The sequence below is a fragment of the Castor canadensis genome, chromosome 2 (assembly GCF_047511655.1).
Source record: "Castor canadensis chromosome 2, mCasCan1.hap1v2, whole genome shotgun sequence".
Classification (NCBI taxonomy): Eukaryota; Metazoa; Chordata; class Mammalia; order Rodentia; family Castoridae; genus Castor; species Castor canadensis.
The window spans coordinates 157,894,441-157,917,267 of record NC_133387.1 but is presented as its reverse complement, the minus strand read 5'-3'; the positions used below and the strand labels follow the sequence as shown (position 1 = coordinate 157,917,267).

At 40.4% G+C, this 22,827-nt stretch overlaps 1 protein-coding gene across 16 annotated transcripts in view; it reads left to right on the top strand.

Moving 5' to 3' along the window:
- Positions 1-22,765, top strand: part of Csnk1g1 (casein kinase 1 gamma 1) — a 175,854-nt gene extending 153,089 nt beyond the window's left edge. For 4 of the 16 annotated variants that reach the window (XM_074066195.1, XM_074066194.1, XM_074066193.1 and 1 more), the window contains 3 exons: positions 4,893-5,003; positions 11,965-12,019; positions 12,259-13,396. In XM_074066195.1, coding sequence (XP_073922296.1) covers positions 4,893-5,003; positions 11,965-12,019; positions 12,259-12,416 — 324 coding nt within the window. In that variant the 3' untranslated portion in view covers positions 12,417-13,396. The other 12 variants (XM_074066197.1, XM_020174072.2, XM_074066200.1 and 9 more) reach the window with 8 other exon arrangements.
- The last annotated feature ends 62 nt before the right edge of the window (positions 22,766-22,827 follow it).

Sequence of the window (22,827 nt, the reverse complement as noted above, 5' to 3'; positions counted from 1 at the left end):
GTAAATATAATCAAAGTAAATTTCTCAAAATTAGCTTTATATGAAGAAAAGGATTTGATGACTCATTTGCTTTTTGCTTCAAACTAGTAGCTTTATCTTCAATAAGAATATGAAATAATTTTCAAGCCACAGATGGGGGTGATATCTGTGATGTTTTCAGACAGTGTTTTCCACCCTTCTTGTTAGTGTCCATTAATCTCTGCCAAGTGATTGCAAGGAAAGATTTGTTTCCTTTGCCCTATGCACAGGTGGTATTTTTCACATCTTTATAAGTCTTCTGTATTTTTCCTAGGTATTTTTTGTTAGTTTTGCATTTGATTTATTCTCTGCTGTTTCTTCATTCACCTACTACACAATAAACAAGCATTTCCATGTAGGTAATGCAATCACAACTGAAGATTTTAAAGGGCTCTCCCAAGCACGTACCACTACTTGATACACTGTCTGGGTGGACCTCTGCTTTTCAAGTAATACAGAGAAATTGACCTTGAAGAATGACTTTCCCACCCATATGCCTCTTGATTGCCTTTTAGATAAATGTGTGTGCAGGAGTGGTCTTTAAGAATGAAGGGTTTCTCTTACACTGTTGGTGGGAATGTAGACTAGTACAACCACTCTGGAAAAAAATTTGGAGGCTACTTAAAAAGCTAGACATCAATCTACCATTTGATCCAGTAATACCACTCTTAGGGATATACCCAAAAGACTGTGACACAGGTTACTCCAGAGGCACCTGCACACCCATGTTTATTGCGGCACTATTCACAATAGCCAAGTTATGGAAACAGCCAAGATGCCCCACCACTGACGAATGGATCAAGAAAATGTGGTATCTATACACAATGGAATTCTATGCAGCCATGAAGAAGAACGAAATGTTATCATTCGCTGGTAAATGGATGGAATTGGAGAACATCATTCTGAGTGAGGTTAGCCTGGCCCAAAAGACCAAAAATCGTATGTTCTCCCTCATATGTGGACATTAGATCAAGGGCAAACACAACAAGGGGAATGGACTATGAGCACATGATAAAAGCGAGAGCACACAAGGGAGGGGTGAGATAGGTAAGACACCTAAAAAATTAGCTAGCATTTGTTGCCCTCAACGCAGAGAAACTAAAGCAGATACCTTAAAAGCAACTGAGGCCAATAGGAAAAGGGGACCAGGAACTAGAGAAAAGGTTAGTTCAAGAAGAATTAACCTAGAAGGTAGCACATATGCACAGGAAATCAATGCGAGTCAACTCCCTGTATAGCTATCCTTATCTCAACCAGCAAAAACCCTTGTTCCTTCCTATTATTGCTTATACTCTCTCTTCAACAAAATTAGAAATAAGGGCAAAATAGTTTCTGCTGAGTATTAAGGGGAGAGGGAGGGGGCGGAGTGGGTGGTGAGGGAGGGGGTGGGGGCAGGGGGGAGAAATGAACCAAGCCTTGTATGCACATATGAATAATAAAAGAAAAAGGAAAAAAAAAAAAGAATGAAGGGTTTACATGCTGATCTCCATTGGTTTGCTTATTCTAACAAGCTACTGTGCTAATTGTACCTAATTGTAGCCCCTGTATACATAGTGTTGACTAAAATACATTTTAGGAAAAGTTAACACTAGCAGAATATATAGTTGTCAACATCCTTGGTTTCATTCAGCCCTTAGGCATTTCTAAAACTGGCAAATGCTCTTTAATACGTCATCCTCTAGGTACCAGTCCAAGCTTTTAAATTCCAGAAAAGAGAAGTCCAAAAGTTTAGCATTTTAACAAAAAGTACTTTCCAAAGTAATAAAACAATAAATCCCAATAAAACTTGGTTTTACTGCTTTCAGTGGATATAGAGGGTATTGGAGGGTAGTAGTATGGTATAGTATGGCTTTCCTTTGTCACAGTGGGGGGCATTTATGAATAATCTGGAATGTTAACTTTCTTCCCTCTTTAAGGATGGAGATGGCAATGTGACTTTTAGGCTTTTGAAAAATGGCTTGCTGTTTACATTTAAATAAAATCTTAATTCTTCTAACACTTAGAAAGAATTAATACAAACAAGCCCTGTGAATCAGACAGTAGCCTTAAACCAGAGCTTTGTTACATGTTTCAGTAAAAAATAGAAATAAGCCAGGTGCCAGTGGCTCATGCCTGTAATCCTACCTGCTGAGGAGGAAGAGATCAAGAGGATCACAGTTCAAACCCTGCCTGGGGAAAATAGTTCAAGAGACCGTATCTCGAAACAACCTATCACCATAAAAGAGCTGATGGAGTGGTTCAAGTGGTAAGAGCACCTGCCTAGCAAATATGAGGCCCTGAGGTCACCTTAAAAAAAAAAAAAAAAAAAAAAGCGTATGTGATTGTGTTTGTTTCTGTGAAGCAACACATATAAACACACAAGTTAGTGTGTATGTATGTATGTACGTTTTCACCTGGTTTTATTTTACTCCTTATGGTGTTGGGAATTGAACCCAGGGCCTTGCACATGCTAGGCAAATGCTCTACCACCAAGCTACATCCCCATTCTTTTTCCATTTACTCTGCTTGAAAAACAAATGCAAAAACAGCATTCATGAGAGAAGTAATTGCATTGAGTAGGGTTTTTTTTGTTTTGTTTTGGTGGTACTGGAGGTTAAAGTCAGGGCCTTATGCTTGCTGGGCAGGCACTTTACCACTTGAGCTACACTGCCAGCCCAGTAACATTGACTATCTATCATAGAACTCAAAAGAATACTAAGTAGCTTAATATGTCTGGATATTTTTTAAGCATTTAATTTTTTGGAGAACTGACAGTATTGTATAATAGTTTAAGAACTTAAATATTACAAAAAAAAAAAGTCCCAGAAGGAAGTGAAGAGGCTGTCATAGATGTTAGTTATACATATTATTTCTAATACTAGAAGAGCAGATTTATTCTCAGATCTCTAGTCTAATGATTAGAGATTAGGTACTCTGAGAATATAGACACTTGTCAATAAGTTTGTAAAATAATATGATTGTGTTATACATTGCAGCCTTATTTTGGAATTTGAAACATCTAAATGTCTATTGGCAAAAATAATGGGGGCAGGGAACCAACATAGTGGTACACACCTGTAATCCCAGCTACCCAAGAAGCAGGAGGATTTTTAAGCTCAAGGCTAACCTGAGCAATTTAGCAAGACTTTTTCAAAAAAAATTTTTAAAAAAGAAAGAAGGGGCCCATGATGTGACTTAAGTGATAGAGAATCCTGAGTTCAAACCCCAGTGCCACCAAAAAAATTAAAAGAAGAATGAGGGAGTGGACATTAGGAGTAGTTCCAACTTTCTAATGTAACTATCAGTATAAAACAAACCCCTCTTCTGTAAGAGTGCATAATAATTAAGTTAGTACAGCTGCTTTCTAATCTGTTCATCCCCCTAGTGATAGAGAAAATTTGACCAGGATCCTTTATAGTGCTATTACTCATGTGACTACATATTCCATTAGTAATGATGAGTAAGTTGTACCTTATTTATGGGAAATGCCTTGTAGGTATAATGAGTGAGCTTTAAACAACTCTTGTCAATGAAATCCTGGTGAGGGAAAGTGAATAAAGAACCTCAGACCGTTCTTCTTTTTCCTTCTTTATAGTAATGAACATTTCTTAGATTTATAGGATCATCACTGGTTTTCATACAGAGCAGCAGTATCCTATTCCAACACTTGCTGCTATTTTTATCAGTAGCAACTAAAATTTGATTTACTTACACTCATTGCTGCCTCTCCATCTACTCATTTTTCATTTTTATAGAGACTTAGGACTGTTACAGCTGAGCAATGTGATGTTAACACCTCCTCAGCTGTCTGGCATGGCGGAGAAGCACCTCATATGGATTCTTCAGAACAAAAGTCACATAGGAGCAAGATCAGAATAGTATAAGATCTTAAAAAAACAGGCAAAGAAAGAATGAAGAGAGCAAAGATGGTAGATGCAGAATCTAAAGAGGTTTTTAATTAAAGGTTCTCCTTTTGTTGAGAAAAGATCTGTGTATTGTTTCTAGCAGAAAATAATTCATAGTAGTCAGGTTAATTAGTAAACTTTTTCTCATTTCAAATTAGAGACTATTACCTAGGAGAACCAGAAAACAATCAAGTCTTATTTTTATCACCCTGCCCCCCACCCCCGATCTTTCTTTCTTTCTTTCTTTTGTGTGTGTGTGTGTGTGTGTGTGTGTGTGTGTGAGATCCTGGGGTTTACACTCAAGGTTTTTCCTTGCTAAGCAGGTGCTCTACCACTTGAGCAACATCTACACCCCCCTTCACATCTTTCTTTATTCTTGACGTAGGAGCCTACTTTTGAAAAGATACTTTATTCATTCTTTTAGATAAGAAAGCACATTCTAGCCACTGCTATTGCTAATTGTTTTTTGTTTTTTTTTTTTAGAAGGTTTCATGGAGGCTGATCTTGAGAGTTATAAGTTCCCTAGTTAAGAAAGAGGCATACAATCTTGATTCCTAACGCAGGAATTTTCTTTATTGACTACTTACTACCTATTCAGATAGATTTTTGGTCAGTGAAATGATTTCTAAACTGTTCCTTTGTTCAACAGTCTTTTAACATTCTGAATTTGATCTACTTGGTGGCTACTGAATTTTTACTAATATGGAAGCTAAAATGTGATTCCAGCTTTTGCTCGGCCCTTCCCCTTTGGCCATTACTTTTTTCTGTGTGAGGATGTTGTGCTCTACACTCATGTATTGGCTCTAGACCAAAATGAATGTATATTGCCACACTAACTTTTTCTCGATTCTTTGCAGCAGTTTTCAGTTTAAAATCTAAAATAAAAACAAAATCTGCAGGGGCACTAATTGTACTTGGTTTTGTTAATGCTTGCTGTTGCTTCACCTTTCCTTCCCTATCTTGCTCGCACACTTCCTAATGCCTGAGCAGACTGCATCATCAGAGCGCCGAGGAGAGTGGGAAATCCAGCCCAGCCGGCAGACCAATACCTCATACTTGACGTCTCACTTGGCTGCAGACCGCCATGGGGGATCAGTGCAGGTACTTACTGCGTTTATTGCCTTTTCCTGACCTTTCCTGATGTTTCCAGCCTGGCTGGTGGAATGTTGTCTTGCTTCTGAAACTTAGGTTTGTTTAGAATGGACATTTATAGCAAGGGTAAGCTGCTTCTATAGTTAACTGAATATCTGTGATTTTTCTGCCTCGGTGAACTTTAGTAAGAGTCACTTGATGAAATCATTGCTGCTTCTTGTCATTGAATAAGAAACATATAATTTCTGATACGGATTTAATCTTGCTTTACAACCTGGTCCACTCATGATAAACTACAAAAGTATTATCAAGATAGAAGTGTGTAAGTTCAAGTGTGTGAATTGTAAAGACCTGAAATGCATAAGTATTTTTGGAATAGAGGACTAGAAAACTATAGATTTAGGTCTTTTACGATGATACGTGCTTTTAGCACATGATAACCTGGGAATGTTGATTGGAGTAAGTCATTTGTTTCTGAGCAGATACCCAAGAAAGTGGTCTATTTCCTTTTTTCTTCCTGAAATATGTGTGGTTTGGAAAACTATTTCTGGTTTCATTTGGACTAGATTGAGTCTCTCTTCCTGTTTAGTACATGGAACATCTTATGGCTCTTAACTTTTCTTATATGTGACTATTTTAAAATCTTGACCTGAGTATTTTTCTCATACTAGTAAGTGACATCACCAGTTGAGACACACACATAAACTGTTTGCATGTAGAAATGCATCTTTAGAGAATTTATCTTCTAGGACATGGTTTTACAAGGACTGATTCATTGAAAGATCTTGTTAATTCACAGGAGGTCAGGAGGCCTTTGACCCTATAAAGACCGCTATAGGAACATCTAGGTAAAATGATGATTGAACACACAAATCTGCTTTTACCCCTTCCTGAAACAGTGGTAAAGAAATCTTTTCAGAAGACATAAGTCCATATGAAGATGGAGAAAACAGAAGAGAAGGCAACCGCAACAAAATGTTGGAAGGCAGATGGGCAGTTATTAAATGACAGAAATCCCAAGAAAATTGAATTCTGAGCTAATAAAGGGAAAAGCTGCAAGAGGCCTGTTTACACTGGGAACTTCTAAAAGCTCAGGAACTGACTTTTTATAAGTGGAGAAGCAGCAGAGGGGCATATACTAAAATGAGGAAGATTGGTCAAAATCTATTGTTTTTTTCTCCCCCACTTCCCACTGATTCCCTGCCTCTTAAAAGTCTGCTTAAGAAGCCATAGATCCCTGAACACTCTTCCTTCCCTATCAAAGACCAAAAATTCTCTGAAGAGGGCAAAAGAGAGGGTTTCTGGACTAAGGAATGTGAGGTACCATTGGAGGCAAAGTGCTATGCTGAAAAGAGGGAAAGTAACTGAGTTTGTGCCTACTGACTGCATGCTTTCCCTTTGTAGTGCTTCAGAAAGCAAATTGCTAGGTGTGCACTTTCCAGGCAAAAGACTGAAAGAGCATGCGTGGGAACTCTGACTAGCACAAAAGTAAATATCTAAGGATATTGACATCAAGGTTTCCCCAGTGACATGACCCAGCCAAATCATCCCAGAGTGCAATCCATAGTTGTCATGGTGCCAATTAATGTATAGTTCCTCACATAATAATCAAGTGTTATCAGACTTTTGAAGCAGAAAAACAACAGCAATTTTAAAAAAGGACATTCTTTTTCACAAAAAAAAAAAAAGAGCCCTTGAAAATTAAAAGCATAATAAACAGCAATTTAAAACTCAATTGGGGTGCCAGGTATGGTGGTGAATACCTGTAATCCCCAGCAAGGTGGGAGGCAGAGATGGTTGGATCATAGTTTGAGGCCAGCCTGGGCAAAAGTTAGCAAGATCCTATCTCAAAAAAACAAGGTGGGCTTATTGGTACATGGCTGTCCCAGCCATGTACCAATGGCTATTCCCAGCTGGGAATAGATGTAAGTAGAAGGATAGATCTGAGGCCAGTCCTGGAAAATGCACAAGACCCTATCTGAAAAATAAACTAAAAGCAAAAAGGGCTGGGACGTGTCTTTATTCCCATTTCCAGTGTAGGGACAGGAAATTTCCCCCCCACTTTTCCCTGCTTTATCCTGTTATACAAAAATAAATACTTGCTGAAACTTTAAGAAAAAAAAAAAACTCAATTAGGTTAGAATGTAAAGTTGAGGAAGTCTCTCAAAAAGGAGAAAAAGAGGAAAAATAGGAGACACTAATACAAGAAAATTTGAAGAACGTCTAGGAGATCCAATTTAAAGTGTAGGAGTTCCTGGCCTGGTGGAGTGGTTTAAGGGGAAAGAGCACCTGCCTAGCAAGCATGAGACCCTGAGTTCAAACCTCAGCACTGCCAAAAGAAAATACTAAAAGTATAGGAGTTCCAGAGACAGAACAGAGAAAGTGAAGGGAGGAAATCATTAGCAAAATAATTTCCCAAAACTAAAAGACTTAATTTCAAGTCAGAAGGCCTCACTGAGTACCCAGCATAATGGATGATAGAACCACACCAAGGTGCATCATTGTGAGATTTCAGAACACTGAGGACAAAGAGAAGATAAATTCAAGCTTCCAGAAAAGTAAAGATTACATGCAAAGAAAGCATGAGGAATTAGTATAGCTTCAAATTTCTGAAGAATATTAAAAGCTAAAAGGCAATGAATGATGCCTTCAAAAATCTGAGGGAAATGACCATGTACAGTGGCTCAAGCCTGTGATCCTAGCTACTCAAAGGCAGAGATTGAGAGGGTTGTGGTTTGAGGCCATCCCAGGCAAAAAGTTTCCAAAACCCCCATCTTAACCAATGGCTGGGCATGGTGGTATACACCTGTCATCCCTGCTACACTGGGAAACTAAAATAGGAAGATCATATTCCACGCTGACCTGGGCACAAAGTGAGACCTTATCTCAATAATAGCCAAGGCAATGGCCCAAAAGACCAAAAATCATATGTTCTCCCTCATATGCGGACATTAGATCAAGGGCAAACACAACAAGGGGATTGAACTTTGATCACAAGATAAAAGCGAGTGCACACAAGGGACCTATGAGGATAGGTAAGACACCTAAAAAATTAGCTAGCATTTGTTGCCCTCAACGCAGAGAAACTAAAGCAGATACCTTAAAAGCAACTGAGGCCAATAGGAGAAGGGGCCCAGGAACTAGAGAAAAGGTTAGATCAAAAAGAATTAACCTAGAAGGTAACACACATGCACAGGAAATTAATGTGAGTCAACTCCCTGTATAGCTATCCTTATCTCAACCAGCAAAAACCCTTGTTCCTTCCTATTATTGGTTATACTCTCTCTTCAACAAAATTAGAGATAAGGGCAAAACAGTTTCTGCCGGCTATGGAGGGGGTAAGGGGGGAGAGGGAGGAGGCGGAGGGGGTGGGGACAGGGGGGAGAAATGACCCAAGCATTGTATGCACATATGAATAATAAAAAAAAAATTAAAAATAGCCAAAGCAATAGGGTGGTTAGAGTGGATCAAATGATAGATCACCAGCCTAGCAAGTACGAGGCCTTGAGTTGAAGCCCCATTACCATCAAAAAGAAAAGAAAATCTGAGGGAAAATTATTTCCTATCTAGAATTCTATACTCAGCCAAACTGTCGATCTGATGTGAATACAATATACAGATGTTTTTAAAAATCTGTGCCATCAAAAAATCTTACTACTCTTCCATCTTTTCATAAGAAGCTACAAGAGGATTTGTTTTACCAAAATGAAAGAAAAAAACCAAGAGAGAAGAATATACGGGATCCAGGAAACAAGAGAACCAAAGCAAAGGAGCAAAAGGGGTAATCCCCAACATAATAACAAATTTGGAGCTACTGAGTAACACCTGTCTTCAGTATAGGAGGGAAGCCCACACCAAACAGAAGTGCTCAGGAGGTTTTGAGAGCAGTTTCATCAAAATTATGAAAATAAATGACAGCAAGCTAGAGGTATAGCTCAGTAGTAGAGTGGTTGCCTAGCATGCTCCAGGCTCTAGGTTCAGTTGCCAGCACTGCAGTAGGTAAGAAGGTAGTTAGATAACCATTTGAGTACAAGCAACTAATGAATAATTCATTAATGAATTAATGAATAAAAACCTAATAAAAGTAAAAAAAATTGTGGTGTTAGTGATCAAACCCAGGGCCCCAGGAATGCTAGGTAAGCACTCTACCATCCCCAGCCCCCAAAATCAGTTTTATTTTATATTACTTTTTTTGGCAGTACTGGAGTTTGAACTTGGGGCCTTGAACATGCTAGGCAAGCATTCTACCATTGAGCTATATCCCAGCCCCGTCTAACATTTTGAAAAATAGTACTCATAATCCAAATTTTTAAAAAAGAGAGATTTCTACAAAGGATACTATCAATACTGAGAAGTAAAGGTCAAATTAATATTTTGCATTAGACTTTCTCATGAATAATTGTATATGATCTTATATAATATAGCAGGAAGACTAGTATGATTAATGCTAATAGTGATTACCATAAGATAAATGTCAGTGTTCCAGGTATGCAAATCTTATTTTTTGATGAAGTTATACTAAAAAATTCAACCTAAAGTTATATCAATGATGTTGTTTAAAATAATAGTAATTTCAGGTGGGCACCATGACAAGTCTCAGTTGCTTAGCAGGCAGGAGTATCATTTGAGACCATGAGTTCAAGGCGAGCATGAGCAATATAATGACAACCATCCCATCTGAAAATACCTAAAATTCACTGTACTCATAATGTTCTTTACAACTTTTCAGATCTCTTTCCTAGACATTGTATTTGTCATAGTAATTATGGGGTAGATAGGGGCAAAAGTTATTGGCCCTATCTTACAGAATTAGAAAACTCCCAGAAGATGTCGATGGTAGAGCTAGGCCTAGAATCCAACTGTCCATCATACTGCTGTTTGTTATTGCATATCCAGGCAGCAGTTAGTAGTTTGACAAGCTGTGCCTCCAACTTAAAATAAGGAAATGCTGCAAAGGCCCAGACTTATCATGACTATTGATCCCCAGGCATATTTCAAATAAGTTTAAAGGTAGAGAAATGGTGGTAATGATCCCTTTTGTGCCTGATTCATTTGAGTCTAGATGCTTATTGACATAAGATGTCATTTATAAAATAAGGATACCCCTTCATCCTTAAGATATTCAAGCAACTCAGTATGACCCAAAGTCTGGTAATTCTTTCATGTTACTAGACCTTTCTTTCATTCTCTTTCCCCCTTCCTTCCCTCCCTCCCTTCCCCCTCTTCCTTCCCCCTCACCTTTCTGTCTCTCCCTCCCTCCTTCCTACCCCCCAGCCTCAAGCTTGCTAGGCAGGTACTCTACCACTTGAGCCATTCCACCAGCTCTGTCTCTCTCTTTCATTCTTTCACAGGGTTTCACTTATGTAGCCCAGGTTGGCCTTGACCTTGCAATCCTCCTGCCAACCTGAGTTCTAGGATTAAAGGCATGTACCACCACACCCAACTTATGTGAAGACATTTTATGTAACATCTTGTGTAGTTCCACAGTTGTTCATTAACAAACATACTATGGCCAGGTGCCAGTGGTTTACTCCTATAATCCTAACTACTTGGGAGGCTGAAATCAGGAGGATCATGGTTCCAAACCAGCCCAAGAAGATAATTTGCAAGATCCCATCTCCAAATAACCAGAGCAAAATTGACTGGAGGTATGGTTCAAGTGGTAGAGCGCCTGCTTTTGCAAGTGTGAAACTGAGTTCAAACACCAGTCCCACAAAAAAAAAAAAAAAAAAGAAAGCAAGAAACTTACTATGACTTCTGTCATCATACTCACAGAATGAACTTCTAAGTGTTCACAATACTGTGTGGCTAGAATGTGTCCACAGAAGCATATGTAGGATTGAGGCAATCAATATGTTAGCATTAGAATGATTCTGTAACCTTTAAACTTACTCTCCTCAACTTTTTGTTGTTTTTACCCTACTTTTATTTTGGAACTATCCTTAACCTAGATTAATGAATTGTTAAGATTTGCCAGTTTTGCTTTAATTCTGTTGGATGAGTATGTGTTTGCTTACCAAACCATTTGAAAGAAAGATCCATACATTACATCTTATCCCCAGATATTTCTACCTGTATCTCCTAAGAACTAACACATTCTCCTTTATAACTGTAACATCACTGACATATTTAAGAAAATTAATAATTCCATAATATCTAACAGTCCATATCTCATTTTTGCCCAGTTCCAGTTACCCCCCCCCACAAATTTAATAGTGTCTGGGATTTAACTAAGGTTCATGCATTGTATTGGTTGTTATGCCTTTTTGATCTCTTTCAGTCCCATAGTCACTTCCATTCCCTTTTAGTCAATAGCAGTCACCAGCATTTAAAAAAAAATTTTATATCAGTTTTTTTTTAATAGTGCAGGCTAGTTGTCCTACAACTACATATCCTACATTTTGAATTTTCTAATTTTTTTAATCATGATTATATTCAGAAGAAACCTTTTTATTGGAGCAGGGGTGAATAGTATATTGTCTAGATAACATCAGGAGATAAAGTCAGGTTGTATGCTAATCAGAGATATTAAATTTAATGAGTAGCTAAAATTTGGGTATCCCTCAGGCAAGTACAAATTTAACATTGTAGGTATTTCTTCACTAATGATACAACATTATTTTAATCCTTTAAAGCGTGTGTTATTAATAAGAGCAGTAATTATTCGGGTTTAGAAATAATGGTGGCTCTACATTGCTGGTGGGGTTCTAGTCATCTTTTCTGCTACTTACACTAAACATTCCTTCTGCCTTCCTCTTTGTAATTTATTCAGGCAAGTTTTGTGAATTAGCTGTTAGTAAAGATGCTAGAGCTAGAGGCAGATAATAATAAACATTTGTAGAGGGCAAATAACAGTAAAATGAACATTTCTTGAACTATTAATGCATCATGGCACTGGGCTAAGCACTTTCTGTGGATTGTCTACACAGTAAATCCATTAGGTAAGCAGCATTGTTTCTGCATTTTACAGACTAGGAAACTCAGGCACAGAAAGATTGAGGACCTTGCCCAAGGACCCACAGCAAGTAAGTGGTGGAGCTGGGGTTCAAACTTAAGGCTAATTCTAGAGCCCAGTTCTTACTTACTGTGTCTTGCTGCCTCCATTATTATATAACAAGTATTGTGCCCATCATTGTCCCATACATTTGTTATATAATTCTCACATTAACCTGTAAGAAAAATTCACATAGATGAAGTTACTTACCCAAGGGCATATGATATCTGAACCATTTATCCTATTTTGTGGTTCTCTCCCATGTTTCAGCCAAGGTCTTTAACAGCAGAATGGTTTGTCCAGCGGGGTCCCTTTTCCCACTCCCCAGCACCCACATAAACAGGAATCATGTGCTGGAAATGAAACCAGGTGGCAGAAGCAACTACACAAGCAAGAGAAGCCTGATCGGGTCCACATTAACCAGATGACAGGAGTGAGAGCCTTCACTTACAGTTCGGGGACCATCAGTGAGGAGTGGGATGACAGTGAACCTGAAATAAAGGTCGTTGAAATAAGACTGGTTGGCCAAGGAAAAGTGTTTACTTACCGTCTTCCCTCTCACCAGAGAGAATGTGGCAATCTTGTTATTTGAGTAACTTCAAACCAATGGTCAAAACAATGAAGAAATTTCTGAAGGAAAGTGTGATTGTTTACAATTTCTGGTGCCTACTATTGGTTAACTTTTCAGAATTTTTTAAAAAACCATCATTACTGAATCTATAATTGTAGTATAATAAGCAGAGACTAGAATTTACTTAAGAAATTACCATGTTCAAGAAAGTAGAGTGATTTTATCTTTAGAACTTAGCTGTAATAATGGGAATGGTGGTACATGTCTTTTATCCCAGCAGTTGGGAGGTTGAGGCAGGAGGATTTTGATTTTGAGGCCAGCCTGGGATATATAGTGAGACCCTGACTCATAAAAACAAAGAAAAAGAAGTCAGCTTGTACACTTATATTTTAATTTTTAATTTAATGAAGTACTGTATGCATTTCTGCAATGTTAAAGAATCTATGTTTAGAATAAATTTCTTTCATGGAAGTCCACATACTCTAACTTAACCCTTGGTTAAATCATTTCTTAGTGTTTCCATCCATTAAAAGACAGCAAAATGATCTATTACATAGGGTTTTGTGAGAATTAAATTTACAGGCACACCATATAATGTAGCAAAATACCTGACACAAAACAGGCACCCTGTGGAGGTTATTATCATCATTATATGACTATATCATTGAATTGCATTCTCACCTGATAAGGATCTGGGAAGATTGGGAATCTTCCCTTAACTCAAGAAAACACACATTTCAGCCCTTTCGTGGCTAGTGCCTAAGCTTGATACCACATCTCTTTTAATGACCTGCTGTGATGCTGGCAGGAGCCTAATATTGCCATGGGCTTGTCACAGTCTGCCTTTCTGTTTCAGGTGGTTAGTTCAACCAATGGAGAGCTGAATGTCGATGACCCCATCGGAACTCACTCCAATGCACCAATCACTGCTCATGCCGAGGTGGAGGTAGTGGAGGAAGCTAAGTACGTTCATTTGTCAAAGGGGCTCTTGAGTCATGGGTTGAAAACATGTTTTCTGTCTCACCGTGTGCTGCTCATCTCAGACTGGATTCCTCATGCTTGTGTCTACAGCTTTCTTTCTTTGATCACTTTTTTTTTTTTTTTGCATGGTGCCTTAAACTGTGCTGCCACCCTTCTTTAGCTGTGATTTCTGGATGATAATCACATTTTTCTAATCCACAAGGGGCAAAAGACATAATTAACTAAAATAAATATGTTATAAGGGGTACGACATAGTACCCATGAACCTCTTGGGGCCCTGGAACTTCTTGCTTCCTGTCGGGTACAGAGAAAAAAAACTACTGTTAAACCATGGACTGTGCAGACTGGCATTAAATTTCTGGTTGATAGCTAACAACTCTGGGTATACAGTCCTGGAACAATCCTGGGTATAAGTTAGAGAAGAAGAACAGTCTGTGCCTGTGAGAGAGTCTGGGAAAGAAAAGAAGTGGCCCTAGTCCCAAGAAAGTGAAGTGAGTACTCCACTTCCTTTTCTGCTTCTCTTGCATGTGTGTCTTGCCCTGCCCATACCACCAGCCCCTTGGTTCTCTGCATGGTCTGTGTTTAAACTCGTAGAATCTGGGGTCGAAGGTGAAATAATTGCTGGTTCTACTGCAAAAGCAGCATTTTTACCACTTCTTTCCGTTTTTTCCCCCATCCCAAACTTAGATCCAAATTTAAACTCCAAGAAGTATAATGTAGGGAGAGAGAGAATATGAGTCGATATGAATAAACTTTCTTGTGAGCCCTTTGAGAACATTCAGGGTGTCCCAGTAACATGTTCATTGGAGCAGACAATGTATTGATGGTGTTATTGTGCCCCACATGATCTCTTGAGCACCCAGGTAGCCTAAATCCAAGCCTGGACATGCATATACCTCTAGGCATAAGTCAGTGAGGGCCCTCCAAGACCTGCGTTCCTCTTTTTAGATGCACTTTGCATGGTTGTGCCCCTCCCCTCTTGCGCATCTATCTAGTGAGCTCACTTTGCCTTCAAGAGTTTTTCCTTGGAAAACCAGGGCATGAGGATTCTTACCTAACAGATAAAAAGCAGCATAAGATGACTTAGACTCTATCCTGTTGAAAGGCAGCTTCAGATGCTCTTCTGGCCCATAGAGGGTACTAGTACATGAGGCAGGGGAGGAGGGAGAGTGATGCCAGCAGGAGTCCATTTTCAGTAAGGAAACATGCTTCCTGTTCTCAGAAACTGAAAACTTTAATGGAACAATTTTTCTGTCATTCTCAATAACCAATATGATACTCCCACTCTCTGAGCTCTTAGTCTTGGCTGTACTTTGGAGTCAAGTGGGGCATGTTAGAAAATGTAAATGCCTGAACCAAGCCTGACGGTAATTCTAATGTGCAGCCAAAGTTAGGAACCACTGCACTCTGTGTGTCTGATCTTGAAAGACAGCCATTATCAATTCCTACCCCACCCCACTCCCAGTTCACATTTGGAGCTTTTACTTTTTTACAAATTCATCTTTGGGTTTAATAGTATTCTTTGAATACCAAGATCGAATGGTCTTTTTAGTCTTATGATATACCCTATACAGGTTTATTTTTTGGACCCTTTCATTTCATTTCATCTTGGTAAATGTGTACACTAATTGTGCATGTGAGTGTGGTGTTTGTGTCTTGTGTGTAAAACGGGACCATTCACACAAAGTTCAATCTAGTGTATTCTGTTCTAGTGCAGTTTACACTCTAGAATGTGAAGAGTGGTTAAAGTTTTCCCATTTAGCAAGAAGGACAACTGTGTCTCTTTTCCACTTAGCTCTAGGTTTGGGCTCTCTAAATGGCATGGAAACCAAAAGGGAGCAATAGTATTTGGCCAGATGTCATCTAAAAGCCTATGGCTTAGGGCATTTTGTGTGTTGATTCGCTAGTGATTTCATGAGCTGCAAATCCATCTTGCCTAGGGAACTGTCAGTATCAGCCATGTGTTACTCTTCTTGGCCTTCTGTCTGTATGGGGGCAGAAACAGGGTAGCCATGTGTCCACTTGCTTGATTATTTTCATGGGAAGAAGTCACAGCTAGAGAAGCATGAGGTATCCCAAACAACCCCTCATTGCACGCAGCTGTGATGCCATTTGTTCATGCAGCCTGTTTGTGGGTTGAAGGGGGCTGTGCCTATATTGCAATTCAACTTGGGTACTGGAAAGACTGTGTGAAACCTTTCCTTCCAAGCTTTTGATTTTGGTTCCTCACCCAGCTTGTTTTGTGTAAAGGTGGAAACAAATAACAAGGTCTTGGTTTTTGTTCTGTTTTCAAAATGAACATTTGACTTCCCTTTTTCTCTAGTTGTAGGACAAATGTCCTTGTTTAAGTATGTTTGGAAGACTGGTGGGAGCAGGCAGCTTTTTGGTTGATTTTTGTTATGGTAAGAACATAGGAATTTTTGGTTATTCAGACTTTAGCTATAACTTATTTCTCCTGAGAATTAATAACAGTAGGATTTAAGCCCTTCTCTGGGAGTTGTACCCAGAGCAGTGAACCTCCTTCCTCTGGTTCATGTTCTGATAAGATAAAGTTAGTGTCTCTTAAACCTTTTATTTTCTCTCTCTCTCTCTCTCTCTCTCTCTCTCTCTCTGTCTCTCTCAAGGAAGAGTTACTACTAGCTACTAGCTGCTTTGTTCAGGCATGTTAGACTTACAGAAACCTAGGGAACTTCTTTTTCCCTTGGAGTAAGTAGATTAGCACAACTTCTTGTTTCCGCCTTTTGTGGGAACCAAATGACTCAGCTTTGGTGCTTGACTGAGTTCTTACAAGCAGGGTCAATTTGCTACTTCCACTGCTGCCTTTTTAGAAGTTGCCAGGAAAGCCAACCCTGAGACTCCCACCAACTCTGAGACTCCCACCAACTCTTTCCCTTTTGCCTTCCTGCTGAGATCCAGCTCCTACCTTGATACCTCTGTCAGACTCCTGCCCCTGCACTTTAATGTGGGGACCAAGTAGCCTATTCACCCTATCTCAACAGGAAGAAACTAAACACAGACATGTACTGCATGTTTGCATGGCTCACAGGGAGTTGCTTCCATCTCACCTCTGTGGACTAATATCTCTCTTTCTCTCTCTTCCTTTCTGTGTTTTTCCCTTTACATATTCTGTAGCTGCCTGAAAATGCTCAACCTGTGGTGAGTCCCACTCTCCAGTCCACATGCAAGGGGAGCAGACCAGACTAGGTTGGGATTGGCAAAGCTAAACAAAATACTTTAGGAACATTGAATGGCTTCCATATGCCTCCTTGTGCCATAACCATCCCAAACTGGGGAAATAGATCCATAAGGTGGAGATGGGGCATGCTTCTATACAGGAATTAATCTATTCCTTCTTTCCTTTCAAACCCACCTCATTTATCTCTGCCTTTCTGCTGCCAAAACAATATTCCACAATATCCGAACTTACCTTTTTTATTTTTAGTTGAGTTAATTTTCTCCAAAATAATACAGTCAGATATTATCAGGGAGAGGGACTGATATAAAATGACAAGGTTACCATACCATATCAGTTGTTTAGATGTCAGTAGTGTTCCTCACAACCACAAAAACAAGTTGCCAGATAATTGCACATTCTACAGCTTGGTTTCTAACTAGGAAATTGGCTGCTTTGGAAAAATCTATGACTTCTTTTTCACTCAGCTAGTTCTTTTTTCTCTAGAGTAGGAGTTTTTTAAAAAAAAAAAGAGAGAGAGAGAGAGAGAACTCCTTGAGGGAGAGGTGGACATTGTATTGTTGTTTGTTTTTCATTTATTGTCTTTTTCTTTATTCCTATAAGAAAAGATAGTAGGCCAAGGGCTGACTCAGCTGATAGAGATATTGGAGCCTGACTTTTCCACTCTGGAAAAGATTCCTTGAATACATTCGTAGAAATAACAAGGGAGCATAGTGAAGGAGAAACCTAAAGGATTCATGTTGGTGAGGAACATTCTTGTTATGGGAGAGAGTCCCCTCACTAGCTCTTTTGCTGGATAATGCCTGTGGTATTCAGGCACTCCTGAACTTGCTGGTCTGTTATAGTCTGGAATCATAACCCTCCCATATTGTCTATACACACAGGGTTATTCTACACCATAATAACCTGCTTTACTCTGTGACTACATCATTTCTGTTTCTCTTCAATGACAGGGTTGGACACTAGTTTCTGGGCCCTAACTATCTAAGCCAAATTGCCTACATGGTTTCCCTAAAAACAGGGATGTATTGAAGATAGTAGTTGGTTTTTATGGAAATAGGATTTATAGTCTTAGGGTTTCAAAGAGTACGTTTGGCCTATTCATTTTGCAAGTATGTGTCTGTGTAATTTGACATTATCATGGTCATTTTTCTTGTGATCCTGACTGCAAATACTGGAAGACCTACTATGCTCATCCAACCCTGTGCTTGGAACTCCAGGAGGGGCCCCAGGGCCTGCCCAAAGAATTTAGGTGCCATCTGGAGAAAGAAGACGTACACATGTGAAAGGGCAAGGTGTTCTGTAGACACTACGTTATCATTTCCAAAAAGCTGAGAGGTCACTATGAGTGGTCACAACAGGACTTGAGCTAAATCATAGAGCAGAGGAAGAATGTTCAAGCATGGTAGAGAAAAGGAACATAGTGAGGGAAAAGCTGAAGGAAGAGAGCCAGAACATAGTAAGGGAGTCATGTGAAAAAAGTGTGAGAAGAGCACCTTTTTTTTTTTTTTTTTTTGCAGTACTAGGATTTGAACTCAGGGCCTTGAGGATGCTTGCTAAGCAGGCACTGTACCACTTGAGACACTCCACCAGCCTGAGAAGAGCACTTGATGGCTCATGAGTAGGGAATCCTAGATCAGTTTTGACTCTAGCTAATGTTAAGAATGTCTGGTCAACCAAAGAATCAACTGAAGGAAGCCTAAAACATGAGTTGATCATTGCCCTTATTCTCTTCTGAGAGTAACACATCTGTGCAGAGTCTATCAGTGGACTTATGATTGTCATTGATAACTCTCAGAGAAAAAATTTTAAGATCCTCTTAAAAAACTCCAAATTCCCCAAATTTCCAAATCTTATTCATTGAGATACCGTTAAAGCCTATCATTGTCTGTGTGAATGTATATTTCTGCATTCTAAGAAACTTTCTCCAAGTTATAGTAAGTCTATTGGATATAGTAATACCAAGAGGTCTGAAAAGAAAGCGAACCTTAGCTATAGTGGAGAACTTAAGGGTGTCAGAAGTTCTGACACCTGTATTTCTATGTGAATATTCCTTGCATTAAAAATTGGAAGGATTAGGCAAGAGACCTAAAGATTTCTCAAAAAAGAGACCTGAAGTTTTCTCAAAAAAAGCTTTTCTTTCAAGAGTCAAGCAAATCTGAGCTACACTTTCAACTTCACTTCCCTCCATCATCCTGGCCTCTTTGGCTCATCCACTACCTTTGATCCTCACATTTTCATTCTCCATGTGTTGTTTCCCTGGAGAAAACATCTTTTGCATCAGCTTTACCACAGCCCTCATCACCCCCTTCTGGATTATCTAAACAACAATCACACTTCTTAGCCCAAAGGCCAGAGTAAGGAGGGATCGTCAGGTTTGGGGGGAAGAAGGGGATGTCAGGAGTGCTGCTGCTCCCCAGAAGGTGGCATGTGGAGGGCCCCAACCTCTACCCTAAACAGACTAGTTCCTAAGCCCATATGGCACAGAACCATCAGTCTCAGGGAGCTAAGTGGGGAGTACCTGGCAACCAGAAGAGAGACTCCTGAGGATCAGCTCCTGATATTGGTTTTTTCAGAATGAGAGGGGATGATTGCTGGTCTCAAGGAGATGGGGGTTCACAGTTACTTGAACCAGAGTTCCTCCTGCCTACTTCAGGTATCTGGGGGAGCAAGAATGGGGAGAATTTTTCATCCTTTGTTGATAGCATAATGACAACCTCCTAGGGTTCCAACCTTCATACTTTGTATGAGATTTATTTGCCTTAGTTTAGCCCACAAATCCCCAGCTTTGGTTCTTTTTTCTAGAGTATCTGGATTGGGTGTCAGACTAAGAAAAAAGCCCTCTTCATCCTCCTTCCAGAAATGCCTGTTTCAGCCATACTTAGGCTAAGCATTTTTATAGGTGGCTATAAATTGAAATCAAGCAGCTATTTCATTTGACTTTCCTGGCAGACACTGCCTGCTGCTTTGAGTATGCCCAATATAGATAGTAGGTGGTCCTGTGGGTGGGCGCCCTAGGGAAAAATCCTACCCTCTTCAGCAAGCAGAATCAGGCAGAGGTCTGCTAGAAGCTACAGGCCTCTAGCACTGACATGCAGTATTCCTTGTGCTCCAGGTGCTGCTGTTTCTTTAAAAGGAAAAGGAAGAAGACTGCTCAGCGCCACAAGTGACCAGTGCCTCCCAAGAGTCCTCAGACCTTGGGGACCCTGACTCAATTGCACGTGCAGCTCCTGCCATTTCTCATTGGAAGGGACTCCTCTGTAGGGGAGGGTGGAGATCCAAACCAAAAAGAAGAAAACATATGCCCTAGAAGGAGCCTGTGCAGGCAGCCAGGACCCAGTGTGTCAGTGGCCATCCCGCCTGTGATGCTCTGAGCTGTCCCAGAGCTGCTGCTCCTCCACTGCTCGCCCTTGGGGCTGCCTGGTCAACTCTTCTTCCCATTGTTTACAGTGAAGGTGTCATTCACAAAAACTCAAGGACTACTATTCTCTTCCCTCCCTTTCCTTTACTCCTGGTTCTTGTCCCACCCTCAGCCCTCTCCAGCATCAAAGCTACTGAGCTGAAGGCCTTGTCTAAGGAAAGGGCTCAAGAGGCTGGGGCACAGCCAAGAAGGTAAGAGGAATATGGCAGACCTGGACTGGAGAAGAACCATCTCCACCTCCCAGAGTGTTTGGTGGCATGGTTTTTCTCCCTCTATGCCTGTGCAGCCTCCAGCCATGGCCATGGGGTTCAGGTTCCTTCTTCCCTCACTCCTGTGAAGTTACACTGTAGGACACAAGCTGTGAGAAATCTGCAGTCTACTGTCCCTGTGTGTTGGCATTCTTCGCTTTCTTGACAAGCAAATTCCTTTTTCCAGGCAGTAGCAGGACATGCAAATTGTTCTGAGCAAAGAAAAGAAAACTGACTTTATTGCACTTTTAGTTTGTTGGGTTTTTTTCTTTTTTTTAACAACATGGCAGATGCATATTGTGTCTGGTTATATATTGGGGGGGGTTATTTTTTTTTCTGTTTTGAGGGGGATGGGCCAGCCAAGCCATTCAGAGAGCACATGAGTCCAGAGGACATTCTTGATGAAAAGTTTGATTTGCAGCACCCAGAAGAGAAGAAGCCAAACTTTGTCATCCTGACTGAATACTCAGGTTGACAAGGAACAATACTTGAATTTTCATTCATCTTCTGAGCTGCTGAAGAAAGCCCCCACTAGAACCTCTTGACCTAACAGCCTTCAGTTTGAAAGCCCAGTTCTCCTGCATGTGGGTGGAGCACTAGACTAACCAGGAGACACCTCATCCCAGAGAGGAGATGCATAACAAAAAACAAAACAAAACAAAACAAACACAATGTCTGTTTGCTCCACTGCCAGAGACTTTCTTCCTACTCGATAGCCATGCGACTTTTTGGTGACTTGGAGGACAAAATTAGTGATTAAACAGCCGCCGCCACATTGACATTAGTGGATAAAAAGAGGGCAGTGAACTTTGCCTTCCAACTAACTGCCAGAGAAGCCTCGGGGTGCAGCATAATAGGGCCAGGAAATGAAATTGGTATGTCCTGTCTGCCCCAGTACTGAGTTGTAGCATTTGGGCCGGCCTGCCTTATCAGAAACCAAGCCCCTGAAGATCTCTGAGCAGGTCCTTAACAGTGGGTTTAGGACTTGCTACCTGGGGCTGCAGTGAACAGGAGGGTAATGGTGCTGGAAGATTCCAGGGAAAAGGATACTGCAGTGAAATTACCTTTTCAATTCCAGAGAAGGTGGCCATGCTTCTGAGCATGTTTTCCCCAGTACACCCTCTATCTACCATCATGGTATATTCACATGATGTTCTACCACAAAGCGTCTTGGTTCCTCATTCACTGTTTGAAGAGTTTAACTAATATGTAGGGTTACTCTTCTCATGCTCTGTTTTCATGAGTTTAGTGACCTTTTCAAACAGTGACTTCTCATTCCAGATGTGGCATGAGAGAAGAGTATCCACATCAGGAAAGAAGCTTTTGTATCTAGGAATAGGAAGCTACATGCGGGACAATGGCTAGTAACAGTCTGGTGGTTTGTGGAGCACGGAAATTTTTGCTTCTGGCTTTATGTAGGGATATCTTTTGGACTGGAGGATGTGTGAATACTTTCTGGTAGTTGACTTTTCCTGACGAGTCTCTTGATGTACCTTACATGAAACAGAGGTAGTATAGTAAGTGGGATTCACCTAACTGATCTTGGCTAGAGAGTATCACTTCACTGGCTTCAGACCTGCTTAGCTTATGTAAAGATTGTAATCTGGCATTCCTTTACAAGAAACGTTTCTGTATATGAAACAGAGTGGTAGGGAGAGGCATTGTCACACCCCTTCCCCATAAGGACTGAATATTGGTGTTGGCTTCCTTTTGCCCATCAGTGAGATTTACATTTGGCATGAGGGCAATTCTTAACTTCCCACATAGGAACTTTAACTTCCTGGCCCCTGTACAGAAAACTCCTTGCCTCTCAAGAGAGGGCAGGGGGAAATTGTGGCAAAGCCTGGAACATCCTGGCACTCTATACCCCACTAAGTGCCTCCCCCAACCCTGTTTCCACAAAAAATCAAAGGCAGTGATCAGCTTGGTTTCAGGGCAGGCTGTCTTGCAGCTGAGCTTGTAACTTTTTTTGTCTTAAATTCTTTTTATAGACTAGCTCTTGAGGGGTTGAACTTGAACAGTTAGTTGGTGGGGGGGAGCAAAGTGTTCTTCCTAATGCACTGATCTCACCCTCTAACCCCCACAAAGTACTAGATACTTGGTTTTCATAACAACGGTGAAGAGCCCCCAGGTTCCTTTAGCATGCAGGATTCTGGTGATCTTTCCAAGGCCATTGACACTCCAAGGTGCTCCCAGACCTGAGAGATTCTGTTATGATCTTCCTTAAAATTAAGAAAACAAAACAAAAATCCAAACCAATTACCCTAGAAGCAATTTGGCAATCAGTTCCAGCCCTGCCAGCACATCAGGCTCCCTCCTCAGTCCTGTTGCAGTAGTTGCTGTGCCTTAGGCCTCAACCAGATGGTAGGGTACAGGCACTCACTTCATCTTCCCAAGCCCCAAATCCACTTGCTCTGTAGATTTT